The sequence below is a fragment of the Dendropsophus ebraccatus genome, chromosome 2 (assembly GCF_027789765.1).
Source record: "Dendropsophus ebraccatus isolate aDenEbr1 chromosome 2, aDenEbr1.pat, whole genome shotgun sequence".
In the NCBI taxonomy this organism is placed as follows: domain Eukaryota; kingdom Metazoa; phylum Chordata; class Amphibia; order Anura; family Hylidae; genus Dendropsophus; species Dendropsophus ebraccatus.
The window spans coordinates 141763083-141781696 of NC_091455.1; the positions used below are offsets into that span (position 1 = coordinate 141763083).

Sequence of the window (18614 nt, forward strand, 5' to 3'; positions counted from 1 at the left end):
TATTGCGGATGTGTTCCGTGATTCTGGTTTTTAGTTGACGTTTAGTCCTTCCTATGTATTGTTTTGGACAGTTACACTGTATAACATAGATCACTCCTTTGGAATTACACGTCAAACACTCCTTGATGTTCACCTTATGGTTATTAGAGGTAGATGTAATATTCAGTGTATGTCTGGGAGTAGATGTGTCTTTACATCCCACACATGTACCACATTTGTAGAAACCTGGTGTTTGTAGCCAAGACCTGGAGGTGGTGGCATTTTGAGTTCTCTTGGTGACAGTGGGGGCTACTTGGATTCCTAGGTTGGGAGCCTTAGTATATTCTATTTGGGGTCTCTGGGGAAGAGAGGGTCCTACTATTTTATCTCTTTGGATTAAATGCCAGTTCCTTGTAATGAGTTTTTCGACTTTTTTGTGATCTGTATTATATGGTAGAATGATGGATTCTGCTCTTTCTGTAGAAGCTATGTGTGTTGAATTGAAAAATGATTGGCGTTCCAGTCCTCTAACTTTTGCTAATGATTTTTGCAAAATGGAGTCTGGATACTTCTTTTCTTGGAACCGTGTTGTTAGTTTCTGGGCCTCAATCTCAAATTGATCAGGTTTCGTGCAGTTTCTTTTGAGTCTCCTAAACTGCCCTGTGGGGACATTGATTAGCCATCTCGGAAGGTGACAGCTATTGAAGAGAATATAACTGTTCCTAGCTGTCGGTTTCTGATAGGTTCTACATTCGAGGCCTTCCTCTGACGCAAGTACATGAAGGTCTAGAAATTCGATCTCTGATCTGCTTATTACTGGTGTTAGCTTTATATTCCAATCATTCTGGTTGAGGGTGTTTATGAACAATTCAAGGTCATCTTGTGTACCGTCCCATATGGCAATGATATCGTCGATATATCTCCGCCAGAGGACCAGGCCCGCGGCCAGCCTAGGGGTGACAGCAGTCTCCTCCCAGGAGGCCATGAAGAGATTGGCGAAGCTCGGCGCGAACCTGGTCCCCATAGCGGTACCGGTTTGCTGGACATAGTAGTCCCCCTCATAGTAAAAATAATTATGTTTTAGGATAAAACGAATAAATTCCAAAATTAATTGGATCTGGTCAGGTCTCATGTCGCTCTTGTCTAAGTGATTCCTAACTGCCTGTATCCCTCGTTCGTGTTCTATTATAGTATACAGGGAGCTTACGTCCATTGTTACCATGATATGGTTGGTGTTCCATGGGAAAGCTTCCAATAGCCCAATGGTTGCTGTTGTGTCTCGTAGGTAGTAGGGGGTTTGTTTCACATAAGGTTGAAGGAGTTTGTCTATGTATTGTGAGAGATTTGAGGTAATTGAGCCTATCCCTGAAATGATTGGGCGTCCGGGTGGTTGTGTTGGGTGTTTGTGTATTTTCGGTAGGCAGTAGAATACCGGGAGTCTGGCTGGTGTATCTGTGATAAAACTATGTTCTTTGTTATTAAGGATGCCTTCTTCTAATGCTCTGTCACATAAAGGTAAGAGTTCGGATAAGTATGATGTCGTAGGATCAGATCTCAATTTCGTATATGTTGTTTGGTCCGCTAGTTGTCTAAGACACTCTTGATTATTATCTGCAGTGTTTTGAATTACTATGGCTCCTCCCTTGTCTGCAGGGCGAATGATGATATTTGCATTGGATTGGAGTTCTTTAATCGCTTGTCTTTCCTTATAACTTAAATTATGTTCAAATTTCTTGGTGGAATTCATGTGTCGCAAGTCTGCGGTAACGGCTCTCTGAAATGCTGTGATATCTGGCCCCATCTCATGTTTAGGGTAAAAATGTGATTTATTTTTACAGTCTGTATGGATATATGGGTCTGTCTTCATGGGGGGGGTGACGTATGTTCTTTCCTCAGCCTGCTTTAGAAAATACTTTTTTAGACATAATTTTCGGACATATTTCTCTAGTCCTATATATACCTCAAATTTATTGCATGGTTTGTTTGGAGCAAATTTCAGCCCTTTGTTTAAAAGTGTTGTTTGTGCTGCTGTAAGGGAGATTGAGCTTATGTTTATGATGGAATCTGAGTCTGAGGGGGATTGGAGTATGGTGGGTCTATTTTCCCTAGTTTCATTGGTGGTTGTGCTATGTTCCCTATGTCCTCTCCTTCTTGTTCTGCATCTGTGAATTCTCTTTTCCTCCTTGGTGTTTGGGCCGGTTGAATCAGAGGTTGTGGAGATGATGAGTTGTTGTGTCTGGTTTGTGGTGGCGTGGGTAAGAGTGGTTTCCTGTAATTGTTCTTGTTGTTGGTATCGTTGTTGTTGTAATAATGGTATTGTCTCATGTTCTGTTGGTACGTGTAATGTGATTTTGGTCTCCTCATATAGGGGGGATGGGTTGGTTGGGAGACTTTCCCTAAAAAAGGCTGTGTGAGTGGATTATATCTATTTGTAGTGGATATGGTATATCTGTTCTCACTCGCATAATTACTAATACTCGCGTCGTTATGATTTGACTGATAATTTTTATCTTTCTTCTGGCTATTCCAGAGCATTTTCCTTGTTTTCTTGTACATGATTTCTGACTCTATTTTGTCTAGTTTTTGACACAAGTCAGTTTGGTAATGTTTCATACAGGTTTCACTCTTATAGGGATCTAGATCCTGTTTCAACTGATTAATATTTTCATCCAATTCTAATATCATTTCAGATCTCCTTTCTATTACTAGTTTTACTAGCTCCTTTGATTGATCAAGGAGAAAGGAGTTCCATTTACTGGAAAAGGAATCATTTATAAGGTCGTCTGCCGGTTGTTTTGTTAGAGTCAACCCTTTTGGAATTGTATTCTTGGCTAACAGATGTTCTAGACTCTTGACTTCCCATTGGTGTCTGAGACGCCAGACGCCAGACTCCCGGTATTCTACTGCCTACCGAAAATACACAAACACCCAACACAACCACCCGGACGCCCAATCATTTCAGGGATAGGCTCAATTACCTCAAATCTCTCACAATACATAGACAAACTCCTTCAACCTTATGTGAAACAAACCCCCTACTACCTACGAGACACAACAGCAACCATTGGGCTATTGGAAGCTTTCCCATGGAACACCAACCATATCATGGTAACAATGGACGTAAGCTCCCTGTATACTATAATAGAACACGAACGAGGGATACAGGCAGTTAGGAATCACTTAGACAAGAGCGACATGAGACCTGACCAGATCCAATTAATTTTGGAATTTATTCGTTTTATCCTAAAACATAATTATTTTTACTATGAGGGGGACTACTATGTCCAGCAAACCGGTACCGCTATGGGGACCAGGTTCGCGCCGAGCTTCGCCAATCTCTTCATGGCCTCCTGGGAGAAGACTGCTGTCACCCCTAGGCTGGGCGCGGGCCTGGTCCTCTGGCGGAGATATATAGACGATATCATTGCCATATGGGACGGTACACAAGATGACCTTGAATTGTTCATAAACACCCTCAACCAGAATGATTGGAATATAAAGCTAACACCAGTAATAAGCAGATCAGAGATCGAATTTCTAGACCTTCATGTACTTGCGTCAGAGGAAGGCCTCGAATGTAGAACCTATCAGAAACCGACAGCTAGGAACAGTTATATTCTCTTCAATAGCTGTCACCTTCCGAGATGGCTAATCAATGTCCCCACAGGGCAGTTTAGGAGACTCAAAAGAAACTGCACGAAACCTGATCAATTTGAGATTGAGGCCCAGAAACTAACAACACGGTTCCAAGAAAAGAAGTATCCAGACTCCATTTTGCAAAAATCATTAGCAAAAGTTAGAGGACTGGAACGCCAATCATTTTTCAATTCAACACACATAGCTTCTACAGAAAGAGCAGAATCCATCATTCTACCATATAATACAGATCACAAAAAAGTCGAAAAACTCATTACAAGGAACTGGCATTTAATCCAAAGAGATAAAATAGTAGGACCCTCTCTTCCCCAGAGACCCCAAATAGAATATACTAAGGCTCCCAACCTAGGAATCCAAGTAGCCCCCACTGTCACCAAGAGAACTCAAAATGCCACCACCTCCAGGTCTTGGCTACAAACACCAGGTTTCTACAAATGTGGTACATGTGTGGGATGTAAAGACACATCTACTCCCAGACATACACTGAATATTACATCTACCTCTAATAACCATAAGGTGAACATCAAGGAGTGTTTGACGTGTAATTCCAAAGGAGTGATCTATGTTATACAGTGTAACTGTCCAAAACAATACATAGGAAGGACTAAACGTCAACTAAAAACCAGAATCACGGAACACATCCGCAATATTAGAAAGGGTGAAATGACTCATCCCCTGTCATCCCATTTCAAAGAAGTACACCAATGTGATCCCTCCCAACTGTTCTTTCTAGCCATTCAAAGTGTACAGAAGGACTGGAGGGGGCGACTATATAAGAAAAATGTCTAGGATAGAATCCCAGAGAATATTCGAATTCGACAGTCTCGAACCTAAGGGACTGAATGCTGAGATGGAGGTGTTTGGCTTTCTATGATCTCTATGATCTCCCACGACTCATATGATTAATAGGGCTATCCATATATCTATACTTTTCTACATTTTCCTATCTGGCTACCTTGGTGCCACGGTCGCCTTCGTGCCTGGCCGTTCTACACGGCGCCGGAGCCGCCTCTGCCACCTTGGTCCCAGTTTGTTTCTTCTTCTCTTCTACTTTTTGTACTACATAGGTATTGTTCTGCTATTCGTATTGTTTTGATATTCCAATTGTACATGTATATCCATATTTACTACATTTATTATACACATATTTTATCATTAACACATAAGTTAGAATATGTGCAGAAACTTACATGATGTGGCTCTCATGTGATTAGGAATCTTTCCCCCCCCCCCATTCCATTTTTATTTTTATTATTTTTATTTTTACTACTATTATTATTATTTTTATTTTTATTTTATTTTTATTTTCATCTTTATTCTCATTATTTTCAATATTATTATTATCATTTTATTTATTTTTAGTTTAGTTTATCTTTATATATGTTTAGTTTAGTATATCTCTCTACCTATATATCTCCTATTTCTGATGTATGAGAATGATTGGAACTCATTCACATGATGCTATTTCTGATGTATGAGAATGATTGGAACTCATTCACATGATGCGATTCTCGTGCGATCAGAAAGGAAAGGCATCCCCTATAGCTGAGTCATACGTGTATTTATTTTTTATATTTTTTACACTTTTGATTCATACATACATCGATTCATATACTCCAATCATAAAGATATAGTTGAGTCATACGTGTAGTTATTTGTTCATGTCTTGATTCATATGTACATCGATTCATATACTCCAATCACTATCGATTCATCCTTTGATCCATAACCACTATGCTCATCTATTTATTTATTTATTATACATTTCTTCATCGGTCTATATTTACTTTATCTACATATTCATCTCTATGAAATTATACATTTGGCTACTGTACAGTTCTTTATAAATATTTCCTACTCGTTTTATAATTATTATTCACCTATTTATCCGTCTATTTGTTTATTTATTTATTTATGGATATCGGCAGTGACACTGTTTTAGTCCAAAACTTCTATTTTTCGACACATCCAATATATGATGACTACTCTGTCAGTTTATTCATTCATTTATAGACCTATTTGGATATCCACTATTTTCATGAGCTTTCCTTTTACATTGATCTGTGTCTACATGAGCTTTCCTTTTACATTGATCTGTGTTTACATGAGCGTCTTTTGATATACGCTTTTTATCTATATGTTTATCTAGACGTTTTCAGAACATATGTCCACTGAAACACACCACAGTAATTTAATATGTATTTTTCACCAATGTATGTTTGCAACATTTGTCTATTTATCTACTATTCTGTTTGTTTATTTTATTATTATTTTGTTTTGTATGACCAAGTGTGTCCAACAGTGTATTCCCTGGAACCTACAGTCTTTTTCAATTTGACTAATGAGAGACTGATGAGATACCAATGAGAGACCAAGTATAAATATCCCCCAGGTAGGGGACGGCAAATACTGCCATCACTGCTATTGTTCATCATCGCCACTGACGAAGGGGTTAATCAGTATAACCTTGAAACGCGTTTGGCATATTATACAAACTGTCTTTCAGAGAAATTTATTATTACAAGTTATACCGCTACGGGGGGCCCCCCATTACCTTTTCTTTTCACCCGATCAACTTACGGCAAATCACTCATTATCCCCATCAGCATCTCACCCTAGACGGAGACATCCGAGGTGAGAGCGAGAACGAGGCTGGGATACAGAGTAAAGCCGTGATACAGAACAGCGCGCGGACGCCAATACCACGAGGTCTTACTGCAAGAGCCTCTCCAGGTCAGATCAAGTGACCGTAACTAAGAGCCTCTGCAGGAGGGAGAGAGCCACGACAGCAGCTACCAACTCGGACGGGTGAGCGGAGTCACAGACGCCATTCCGCATACTTTGTATCGCCACATTCAAACGTAAACTGACCTATGTGAACTGATCTGCCAGATATTGGGTGCCCCGCTACACCAGGGCATCGGGAGCGGTGAGATACACATCCGACAGTGGGACTACAGGTCCTATAACTGTAACCTGCTTATAACGTTTTCCATCTATGGTCTCAATTGATACATTTTTGAACTAACGTTTGACACATTTTGAATTAACGCTAAATACAACATTGGCCAATACCCAGCGGTATTACACTGATAATCTTAAATCCTTTTTTTGCATATTATTTCTGTATATGTATTTTTATATGTATTTGTTGCACAAACCAATTATCTTTTATTGACCTTTTAGTGTATTCATAGCCTATATATTTTATATATTTTATTAGTATATGGTATCTTTATCAATTAAAACTGGTATTTACAAAGGTTGGGACTTGTTGTGGTCTGGAGGACCAAATACTATATATTTTCTTCATATTTAAACCCACTATGCTGGTGTTATTTTTTTTCCACCTGTCCGTTGTGTTTGAAGGTTGGAAGCTGTGATGGAATTTTATGTGCATTAAAAAAGGAAGCTGAAGTTTTATGCTTGATATCATTATATCATGCGTGCAAATTTATCAAAACTATTACATTACTACATTCTTGATTCCACATGGTCAATGGCGTAAATGCTTAATATATATATTTGTTTTCAGAACATTTATTCTCTGGATCAAAGAATCAAAGAGGCTTCCCCAAGCTCCTGAAATGCAGCAAGTTATGCTGCGTTTACACGTAGCGATAATTCGCCCGATCGTACGGAGAACGATTTTGAAGTAACGATTTTTTTTATAATGATCAGCGTTTAGACGGTACGATATATTGTACGGAAAAATCGTTTTGCGATCGCTTAAGCCTATCTCGCACATAGGTTAAATCGATGAAGGACTGTTTACACGAAACGATCTGCGAATTTTTTGCCAACGACGATTTGAGGACATGTAAGATCAAAATGAACGATTTTTCGCTGGTCGTTTGATCGTTCGCTGCGTTTACACGTACGATTATCGTTCGAATACGATCGTTATCGTGCAAATTCGCACGATAATCGTTCCGTGTAAACGCAGCATAAGTATGCCTCCTCATTCCCCCTCTCTCACCTTATTATGTTTGATTGGCAGTAGACTTAAAGCTGAGCTCAAAGAAAAGTCAGGGATGGGAAGGGGAGCTGTTACAGGCCTCAGCACTTCAGGGGCTTGGGAAAGACGCTATGACACTTTGCACCAGACAATAAAAGCATTTTTCTACATTCTGGAAGCACAGCTGGATATATAAAAGGTACCATGTGTCTCCTTCTCCTAAGGGCTCGTTCACACAGAGCAAAAGCAGCTGAATTTCTGCGCTGAAATTTCAGCTGTTTAAATAGGTGCAGAGCTAATTTACATTGTGTTGAATGGAAATTCTGCTCTGCAGTTCACACGGTGGAATTTCCGCACTGAACTAATCCGCTTTCCGCCAGAAGAATGAACATGTTCATTCTTCCGCTAGCGGAAGCCTATACAAACCAATGGGGCTCTGATATTCTGTTTCAGCGCGGAATACAAGCGTAGTACAAGCGGAAATTACGCGCTGAATCAGCGCGGAAATGGGGAAAAAAGGGGGGGGGGGAGGAGGATTCTAGTATATATTCTGGTATAGTCTAGTTTACTCACCAAATACTCGCTGAATTTCAGCGCTGAATGCATGCGGATTCAGCGCGGATTCCTCGAGTATTCCGCGCTGAATTTGTCAAGAGCTGATTACGAGCTGAACACTTTCCTAGCGGAATACGCAGGGATTCTGCTTATATTCTGCTCAGAATTCAGTGTCAGTTGATTTCAGGCGGAAATATTTCCTCGCGTAATCCGCCCCTTTTGTTCTGTGTGAACGTAGCCTAACAGCTAACAGTGTCAGCAGTTTGGACGATGAATTACAGCTGACAGATTTCCTTTAAGGGTACAAACCCACACACCGTATACGCAGCAGATACGCAGCAAATACGCAGCAGATCTGCAGCAGATTTGATGGTGCAGATTTGATGCTGTGTTCAGTTATTTAGATCTAATCTGCTGCGTATTTGCTGCGTATCGCAGTAGTAAATATGCTGCATATACGGTGTGTGGGTTTATACCCTAAAGGGAACCAATCACCTCAAAAATGCATGTATAGCTTTTTAAATGTGCTGTTAGAGCACACAGCACACTTTTAACACATGTTTCTATATACTCCCTGCCTCCCCCGTGTAATCCATAAAGTAACTTTATAAAACTGGCGCCCGGTATGCAAATTACATCAGGTAGTCACCTGGGCGGTGTTCGGCTAGATGGTAGTCACAGTCAGTCCGGGTCCCCTGGGCGTCCTCCGGCGGTAATCACGCCCCTCTGGGCGTGATTCAAATCACCCAGTAGCCCTGACATCACTCGGGAGCGCGCCGTGCACAACGTCGGCGTGCCAACGTCTTACGCTGCCGCGCATGCGCAGTACAGCCGCTCCCATTCTGGCTGTACTGCGCCTGTGCAAAATAGCCTCAAACTCCAGTTCACACTGAGTTTGAAGCTATTCTGCACAGGTGCAGTACAGCCTGAATGGAAGCGGCTGTACTGCGCATGCGCGGCGGCGTAAAAAAGGTGCGCGGACGTCGTGCACGGCACGCTCCCGAGTGACGTCAGAGATACTGGGTGATTTGAATCACGCCCAGAGGGGCGTGATTACTGCCGGAGGACGCCCAGGGGACCTGGACTGACTGTGACTACCATCTAGCCGAACACCGCCCAGGTGACTACCTGATGTAATTTGCATACCGGGCGCCAGTTTTATAAAGTTACTTTATGGATTACACGGGGGAGGCAGGGAGTATATAGAAACATGTATGGAAAGTGTGCTGTATGCTCTAACAGCACATTTAAAAAGCTATTTATGCATTTTTGAGGTGATTGGTTCCCTTTAATGAAATAGAGAATGGAATTTACAGCACTCTCATCAGATGACATCAAACTTTGTGGTACAGTGCAGTCTATGGAAGATGAGCAGATGTTACAAGCAGGTTTGGAGTTAAACTAGGAGAGTCACTGGTATCTGGGTGTACTTGTAGATAATAGACTACAGAACAGCACACAATGTCAGTCAGCTGCTTCTAAGGCCGGCATGGACTCTCGGGACAGGGATATAATATTACCGCTTTATGAAGCATTGGTGCGGCCTCATCTGGAGTATGCTGTTCAGTTTTGGAAGCCAATAGAAAGGACATCCTAGAGTTGGAAAAGGCACAAAGGCAGCAACTACACTGATGAGGGGCATGGAGCATCTTGGTTATGAGGATAGATCCCAAAATAGCCGGGCCAATTTACAGTTTTGCATTTTCGTTTTCTATAGGTCAGTCTGAATACAGGAATATGCAGTTTATATAGCTTTTCTAATGTTTTACTATTTTTATTAACAGCAAAACTTTTTTGCAAATAGGTGTGATTATGATGGCCCTATTGTGACTTTTTGTTTCACCGTGCAGGAACAATATTGATTTATTTTAATAGATCGGATGATTATGCATGCAACGGTATATTTTATGTTTATTTATTTTTATGGATTTAATTTATAAAATGGGAAAGGGGGTGATTTAATTTTTTATTGGGGGAGGGGCTATGGTGTGTTTTTAAAAACCTATAACATTTTTACACTTTCTATGTCCCCTTAGGCGACTTTAACATTTTTACATTGGATTTCTAACACTGATCATTGCTATGCCATAGCATAACATTTATTAGTGTTCATTCATCTGTGATCATTGCATAGAACGCTGATCTGACTGCCGGGAGGAAGGTAAGAGACCTCCAGCAGTCAGATAGAATGATCAGAACCCCCACATCACACTGCAGGGGTCCCGATCGGACAGTGACAGGAGCTGCAGCTTCTGTGACTGATGTAGGTGCACTGTAGGGGTTAAGGAAGGGCGGCTGCGCGATCGCATCGGCCCATCATTACCAGTGAGGACATGGCTGCATATAGAAGCTGGTCCCCACTTGCTATGAAGTGAGCTTAGCTCCTGAGCTCACTTCATAGCGTCGCGGATCCATTGGCATACAGGTACGTCATGGGTCCTTAAGTGACAGGATCCCAGGACGTACTGGACGTATGGGACATTAAGGGGTCAAAGTTTCTATGACATGTCAAAAGAAAATAACAGTGACACTGTAAAAGAATTAAGGAAAGCTAACAGCAGGTTACGTGCCCATAGGGAAGAAGAGTTTTCTTATCTTCATCCCTAGCAACATTTTCCTGCACTTCTGTGCTTTAGTAATATGTTAATTAGAATGTTCTAGACGCTAGGAACGGTACTACAGCCCTAGGTGCACTGAGCCATCCTTCTGCCCTCTTCATGAATACTGATTTGCTGTTCTGTAGTGATGAGTGGCCGGAGTGCCGGGACTGTAGAGCACTGACACTGTCACCACAAAATAAAGTTGCTGTTTTTTTTTTTTAAAAAAGATGCTGGATCACAGAGCATCACTAAAGGTCACTATGCAATGCTCATTTGATAGGCAACTGGAAACTGTCAGTTCAGATATATGCATACCTGTATTGTCAATTTCCTTTTTGTATAACTATGTACGTTTGCTTTCTTTTAGAAGACCACCATACATATGCAGTCAGCATACTCTGTCCACAGACTCCCGCTGTAAAATCTATCATATAGGGCGTAGTATTTTCAGTGCATACACTTAAAGTGTATGTACCATCAGGCCAAGGCTGAACAACTAGAGGCGGGCCAACCCACCCCCAGTGGGAGGAAACCCCTGCCCCTCTATGACGCAGCTCCATTAGAATCAATGGAGGTGTATCGTAGAGGGACGAGGGTTACCTCCCACTGGGGGAATGTCGGCCCGCCTCCAGTCCTTCAGCCCAAGCCTGATGGTACATTCACTTTAAAGGGAACCAATCAGCACTATTGTGCTGATTAAGCTCCCAGCATCCCTACATAGATGTTTTAACAGGGTTCCATTCCAATACGGCCTGTAATTAGTCACAGCTCAGTGACTGTCAGCATGTTCTGCGGGGGTGATTGACAAGCAAAGAGGTCCGTAATGGGTGTGCAGATGAAAAACTGAAGGCCGAGTTTTTAACAACTTAAAGAGTCACTGTCGTTAAAAAATTTTTTTTGCAGAAATCAATAGTCCAGGCGATTTTAAGAAACTTTGTAATTGGGTTTATTAGGCAATATGCCATTATCTGCATTTAAAAGTCTCTCCTTTCTGTCATCCACTGCTCAGAATCAGGAAATCTCAACTGTTTTTTTTTTTATCAGTCGGATCCTGTCTGAGCTATGGAGAGGGGATGAGGGAGGGGGAAGGAGAGAAATTAGTCGGCAGCAGAGAACAAAGGATTACTCAGCAGGGGAGCTATTCAGAGTGCTATTTAGAGGTCAGAGAGGTCAGTGGTGACTGTCAGAGGAGAGCCTGTGATGTTGCTGTAAATTAACTCTTTGTTGTCCTGAGAAATTTCCCCCGAGTACAAAAATACCCCACATAAGGACATAATATACCATGCGGGTGCGTGACACACCTCCAAAAAGAAGGAGCGCAATTTGGATTTTGGAAGCTGGATTTGTCCAGAATGGAGGAAGAAGGCCATGATTGGTTCGCAGAGCCCCTGTGCTGCCAAAACATTGTAAACCCCCTACAAGTGACCCTATTATGGAAACTACACCCCTCAAGGAATATAACAAGGGGTGCAGTGAGCATATGGACCCCACTGGTGACGGGCACAAATGTGGAACAATGTAACGTGAAAATGAAAAATTCAATTTTTTACACTAAAACGTTGGTGTAACTTTGAATTTTTCATGTTCACAAGGGGTTAAAAGAAAAAAATAAACCACTAATCATGTAGAGCAATTCCCCCTAATTACAGAAGTACCCTACATGTGGACACAAAGTGCAAAGCCAGCACACGGAAAGCCTCCAAAGGGAAGGAGCACAATTTGGATTTTGGAAGCTGGATTTGGCCGGAATGAAGGACAAAGGCCATGTCGGGTTCGCAGAGCCCCCGTGCTGCCAAAACATTGTAAACCCCCTATAAGTGACCCGAACAAACTCAGGAATCTGTGGTTCATATGGGCGGGGTCACTTGAGGGGGCCTGTGGGGCTTCCTGGAGCAGTGCCTTGGGGGCTTATCATCACTAAATGATGATGAGGAGGAGGAGGAAGAAGAGGAAGGAAGAAGGAACGAGGGATATTCCTCTTCTCCCTCACTGGTTGTCTCAGTATCGGAGGCAATCCAGGCGAATGCCTCCTCAGCCAAGAACAACCTGTGGGCCATTTTTGTTTTTTTCTTTAGGATGCCTTCACACACACCTCATCCGCAGCGGATTTCATGCTGTGGATTAGCAGCGAAATCCACTGCGGATCCAGTGTCAGTGCATCCCTATGAGAATACATACTTGCACCCCTATGAGAATACATACTTGCACCAGGAATGACATACCGCTGCGAGTATGTAAATTAACCCCCGCTGACCGGAGAATACACCACCAGCTCTTGCTTGCTTTTGGGTTCCCGGTGTCTGCTCATCCCACGCAGCCAATCAGTGTGCTGCCCCGCCACAGCCACTTGGCTATGGCGGGACGTCCTGCCGAGAACCCCCGAAGCAAACCGGAGCGGGGAGGAGGTGATGTATGCTCCGGCCAGCAGGGGTTAACTTACATACTCGCAGCGGGATGTCATTCCCGCTGTAAGTATGTATTCTCATAGGGATGCACAGACACTGGATCAGCAGCGGATTTCGCTGCGAATCCACAGCGTGAAATCCGCTGCAGATCCGGTGTGTGTGAAGGCACCCTTAGAGGGGATGTGTAAGTGTTATGCTTTTTTTTTTACACGTTTAAGTCTTAGTGTGTGTTTTATGTACTGTTTTTACGTTTTGTGTGTGTGTGGTGTTTTTGACTTTTTTTTTTTTTTACACCAGGGCAGAAATAAAGCACGGAGGGGAGAGGGTGGCAGGAGAGGGTGACAGGAGAGGCGAGAGGGGTGGCAGGACGGAGGTGAGAGGGTGGCAGAAGAGGGTAAGAGGAGAGGGTGGCAGCGGAGAGGGGATAGGTTGGCAGGGGATGGGAGAGGATGGCAGGACAGAGGAGAGGGTGGCAAGAGAGAGGAGAGGGGCGGCAGAATGGAGGGGAGAGGGTGGCGAGAGAGGAGAGGTGGCAGTGGAGAGGGGTTAGGTTGGCAGGAGATAGAGGGTGGCAAGAGAGAGGAGAGGGTGGCTGGAGATGGGGGAGGGTGGCATGACAGAGGGTAGCAGGAGAGAAGACAGGGTGGCAGGAGAGGCGAGAGGGGTGGCAGGACAGATGTATGAGGGTGGCGGGAGAGGGTAAGAGGAGAGGTGGCAGCAGAGAGGGGATATATTGGCAGGAGATGGGAGAGGGTGGCAGGACAGAGGAGAGGGTGGCAAAAGAGGGAGACAGGATAGGCGAGAGGGGCGGCAGGACAGAGGTATGAGGGTGGCGGGAGAGGGTAAGAGGAGAGAGGAGAGGTGGCAGCGGAGAGAGGATAGGTTGGAAGGAGATGGGAGAGGGTGGCCAGAGGAGAGGGTGGCATGACAGAGGGTAGCTGGAGAGAAGACAGGGTGGCAGGAGAGGCGAGAGGGGAGGCAGGACAGAGGTATGATGGTGGAGGGAGAGGGTAAGAGGAGAGGTGGCAGTGGAGAGGGGATAGGTTGGCAGGATATGGGAGAGGGTGGCAAGAGAGAGTAGAGGGTGGCAGGAGAGGGGAGAGAGGCGGCAGGAGAGGGTAAGAGGAGAGAGGAGAGGTTGAAGGAGACTGTAGCACGACAAAGGGGAGCAGGGTGGCACGACAGAGGGGAGGAGGGTGGCACGGTGGATGGCAGAGGGGAGGAGGGGAGCAGGGTGGGTGGCAGAGGGACGGAGGGGGAGCAGGGTGGGTTGCAGAGGGGGTGGGTGGCAGAGGGGCGGAGGGGAGCTGGGTGGGTGGCAGAGGGACGGAGGGGAGCAGTGTGGGTGGCAGAGGGACAGAGGGGAGCTGGGTGGGTGGCAGAGGGACAGAGGGGAGCTAAGTGGGTGGCAGAGGGACAGAGGTGAGCTGGGTGGGTGGCAGAGGGACAGAGGGGAGCTGGGTGGGTGGCAGAGGGAAGCTGGGTGGGTGGCAGAGGGACAGAGGGGATGCTGGTGGCGGTGGAAGACTTAAAGAGAACCAATCATGGACGAAAGTTAAAAATTTTTTTTTCCCTAATTAGATGTAAATCATCATTTTATTAACATTTGTAAATATAATTAATTATTTTTATTATCACGTTTTTTAATTATTCACTTTTTATTTTCCTGTCTCGAGCCGGCTCTTTTCAAAAGAGCCGGCGCGAGACAGGAAACTCCCGTCATGCAGAGCGGCAGGAAAGGTTCCCATGATCCTTTGCCCGCCGCTCCGTTAATACACAGTGATCTCGCGCTATACAGCGCAAGATCGCTGTGTATTTTCTAGTCCCTTTCCTCTAATCTATTTATGAAGTTACAGACTGCCTCTGCAGTCTGTATCTTTATACTTTACCTATCCTCTTCTTCGGTGCAGCAAGGCCGGCGCCGCCATCTTGATTACGTCACTTGCGTTCCAGCGGTGGAACGCAAGGCCCGTAATCAAGATGGCGGCGCCCGGCCGTGCGGCACTGAAGCAGAGGATAGGTAAAGTATAAAGATACAGACTGCAAATACAGTCTGTATCTTCATGAAGTCTATCTATGAAGATACAGACTGCCTTTGCAGTCTGTATCTTTATACTTTACCCGATTCTCTGTTCCCTGGCTGTTCCGGCGGCGGCGCCATCTTGATGACGTCACGCTGGAACGCACCGCTGGAACGCAAGTGACGTCATCAAGTGGCGCCCACCGGAACAGCCAGGGAACAGAGGATCAGGTAAAGTATAAAGATACAGACTGCAAATGCAGTCTGTATCTTCATGAATAGAGTTAGGGAGAGATATACTTTCATAATAGGGACAGTTACATTTAGGTGATTGGTCCTCTTTAAGAAATGCAGGGAGACTGCTAGCAGGATCTCCCTGCATTCACTGTAACCAGCGGCATGGGGGCGGCACGGGAGCACATGGGGGCAGCGGGCAGACCCTGAACCGGGCTATGTAATTTATGGATCCCTCCCTGCTCGCCTCAGGATCGGTGAGCAGGGAGGGATCAATGAATTACATAGCCCGGTTCACCCGCGATTGGCCGGCGGCAACCGGCCAATCGGGCGTCCCGCAGGGCACCAACTTACCCCCCCAGGCATGGTGGTGATTGGCAGTGTCACAGACACCGCCAATCACCGCTGAATTCCGGGTCACCAGTATCAGATGACCCGGAATTCACATGCTTAGCCGTGATTGGCTGGCCAGCCAATCACGGCGACCGGCGCCAAGGGGGGGAGGGGGTCAAACTTCCCCCTACGTGTGTAGGGAAGATGGCCTTCTGGAGAAAACAGCAGCCATCCTCCCGCGATTACCGCGTGACGTCACGCAGCGATCATTTAAAGGACCTGCGTACCGGTACGTCATGGGTCCTTAAGTGACAGGGATCCATGACGTATCGGTATGGCATGGGTCCTAAAGAGGTTAAGGACCCATGACGTACCCGTACACCAAAGGGTCCCTAAGGGGATACATAATACATAGAAGGGTCCTGCTATGACCCTGCTTTGTACTGCGGTGCTAACAGCTGCTATCAGCAGCTGAGGACCCGACCCCGACCTGGATGCGATCGGTCATACTTTGCTTTTTAAAAATTATCAAATAAACATTATATACCGTTAGTTGTGTGGGTCTGTAGATGAAAAGTTAAAGCGCTAAGGATGAAAATATGAAAGTAAAAAACGAAAATTGGCTGGTCCTCAAGGGGTTAATTACAAGGAGTTAAAAGTGTGCCTAGTTACTAAGGGGTTAATCAGCACAACTGTGACTATGTCAGACGCCTATACAGAGGTGGCCAGTCTCACACACAGTGCAGGGTACCTGGCTGGCAGATGCCCCTCCGCTGGGCGCACACAGGCTGCCAGGAGAAGTAGGAGGTGAGGGGGGAGACTCCTCGCTGCGCCCTCGCCCCCATGTTGCTCCTCCTCACGGCCTCGAGAAGGCGCACTGCGGGCTGCATGGCGATTACCCCGGCTGTGTGCGGCACACGTAGGAGCCCGACGCCCGGGAAGTGCATTGGGAGGGCGCTGAGGAGAAGGGGGAGGAGGGTCAGGGGCGGATAGCCTCGGCTCTGTGCTCGGTTACTGTATAACGTGCTCTTACTCAGTGGGTGGAAAACGAGGAGACGTATGGGCCGTGTACTCGGGCTCACCCAGGCAGGCCGCGGCTTCCCACAGTGTGACGGCAGATGTCTGTACAGTACAAGTTTAGTGCCAGACTCACCCTACATGTTATTACCCAAACTCCACAATGCAGCACCCCATGCTTCAGAGTAGTCCCCAGAGGTAGTCACTGACAGACTACAAGGAGGCTATTAAAGAGAAACTCACAGCAAGATTGTATTGTGCTATTTTGTATTTATAGCGAAAAACACAAATATGTAATTGACCTGCTTTAATGCATTGGAGCAGTGTTTCTCAACCTTTTAAAACCAAGTACCCCCATGCGACAAGATGCTCCAGCTGAGTACCCCCAAGGATGCGATCAATTATAAACATTGCCTTAGGGTAACTTCACATGTACCAGATCCGCAGCAGATGTCACGCCGCGAGTTTGCAGTAAAATCCGCTGCGGATCCTGTAGTGTGAAGCTGAATGGGTTCCATACACTCCGCTGCGTGTATGGGACCCGGCCCCTTTAACCCCCCGCAGCCCGCCCCGAGCATACATTACCTGCTCGGCGCAGCGGCAGTGTGAGGCTCCTGGCTCCCCTCGCTCCTCATTAGCCAATCAGTGCTGATGAGGAGCGAGGGGAGCCAGGAGCGACACACACAGCCGGTAAGCAGGTAATGTATGGTCAAGGCTGCAGGCGGGGGGGGGTTAAAGGGGCCGGGTCCCTTACACTCAGCGGATCCACTCCGTGGATCGGACCCATTCAGCTTCAGGGTACAAACACACACGGCGTATTCGCAGCGAGTTTCTCCCTGCGTATACGCACTCGCTGCGAATCCTGTGCCTGTGTATTCAATGGCAGACAAAATCGCAGCAGGGATGTACATCCCTGCTGCGAGTTTGTCTGCAGCCCGCCCCATTAACCCCCCGGCCGCCGGACATTATACATTACCGGGTCTCAGTTCCTGCTTGCTTCGGGGCTCCCGGTGTCTTCACGGCCCGCCCGGCCAATCAGTGCGCTGCGGCCGGGCAGTGCACTGATTGGCCGGGCGGGACGTGCCGGGAGCGGCCGAAGCAAGCAGGAGCCGGGGTCAGGTAATGTATGCCCGGCCCCCTGCAGCCCCGATCGCCCACAGCCCCCGGCCGCACATCGCCCGCAGCCCCAGGCCGCCCGATGGCCCCCCGATGGCCCCCCGCAGCCCCGATCAGCCGGCCGCCCAGATGCCCCCCCCCCCCGCAGCCCCGATCAGCCGGCCTCCCAGATGCCCCCCCCCCCCCGCAGCCCCCATCAGCCGGCCGCCCGCAGTCCCGGCCGCTCCGAACGCCCCCCCGCAGCCCCAGTAATAGTGCCCCCTGCTGTGCCCCCATATAGTAATAATGTCCTATGCCCTGCCCCATAGTAATGCCCTTGCCCTGCCCCTATAGTAATGCCCCCTGCCCCGCTCTGCCCCCATAGTAATGTCCCCCTCCCTGCCCTTATAGTAATGTCTCCTGTCCTGCCCCCATAGTAATGTTCCCTAACCTGCCCACATAGTAATGTCCCCTGCCCTGCCCCCATATTAGTGTCCCCTACTCTGCCCCATAGTAATGTCCCCTCCCTGCCCCTATAATACTGCCCTGCTGTTCCTCCATAGTAATGCCCCTGCCCTGTTGTGCCCCCATAGTGATGCCCCGCCCTGCTGTTCCCCTATAGTAATGTCTGCCACCCTGCTCTGCCCCCATAGTAATGCCCCCACCCTGCTCTGTCCTCCATAGTAATGACCCCTGCCCTGCTCTGCCCCCATAGCAATGTCCCCTGCCCCCATAGTATAGTCCTCTGCCCTGCCCCCATA

The 18614-nt window shown here is 46.3% G+C and overlaps 1 protein-coding gene across 9 annotated transcripts in view; it reads right to left on the minus strand.

The window, feature by feature from the left end:
* Window positions 1–16716, minus strand: part of SUGCT (succinyl-CoA:glutarate-CoA transferase) — a 660405-nt gene extending 643689 nt beyond the window's left edge. For 3 of the 9 annotated variants that reach the window (XR_011361904.1, XM_069960336.1, XM_069960341.1), the window contains exon 1: window positions 16493–16716. Coding sequence is in view for 7 of the 9 variants with exons in the window: in XM_069960336.1 (XP_069816437.1) it covers window positions 16493–16688 (196 nt within the window). In the remaining 2 variants the exon portion in view is untranslated. The remainder of the gene's footprint in view (window positions 1–16492) is intronic. The other 6 variants (XR_011361905.1, XM_069960338.1, XM_069960340.1 and 3 more) reach the window with 3 other exon arrangements.
* Between the last annotated feature and the right edge of the window lie 1898 nt (window positions 16717–18614).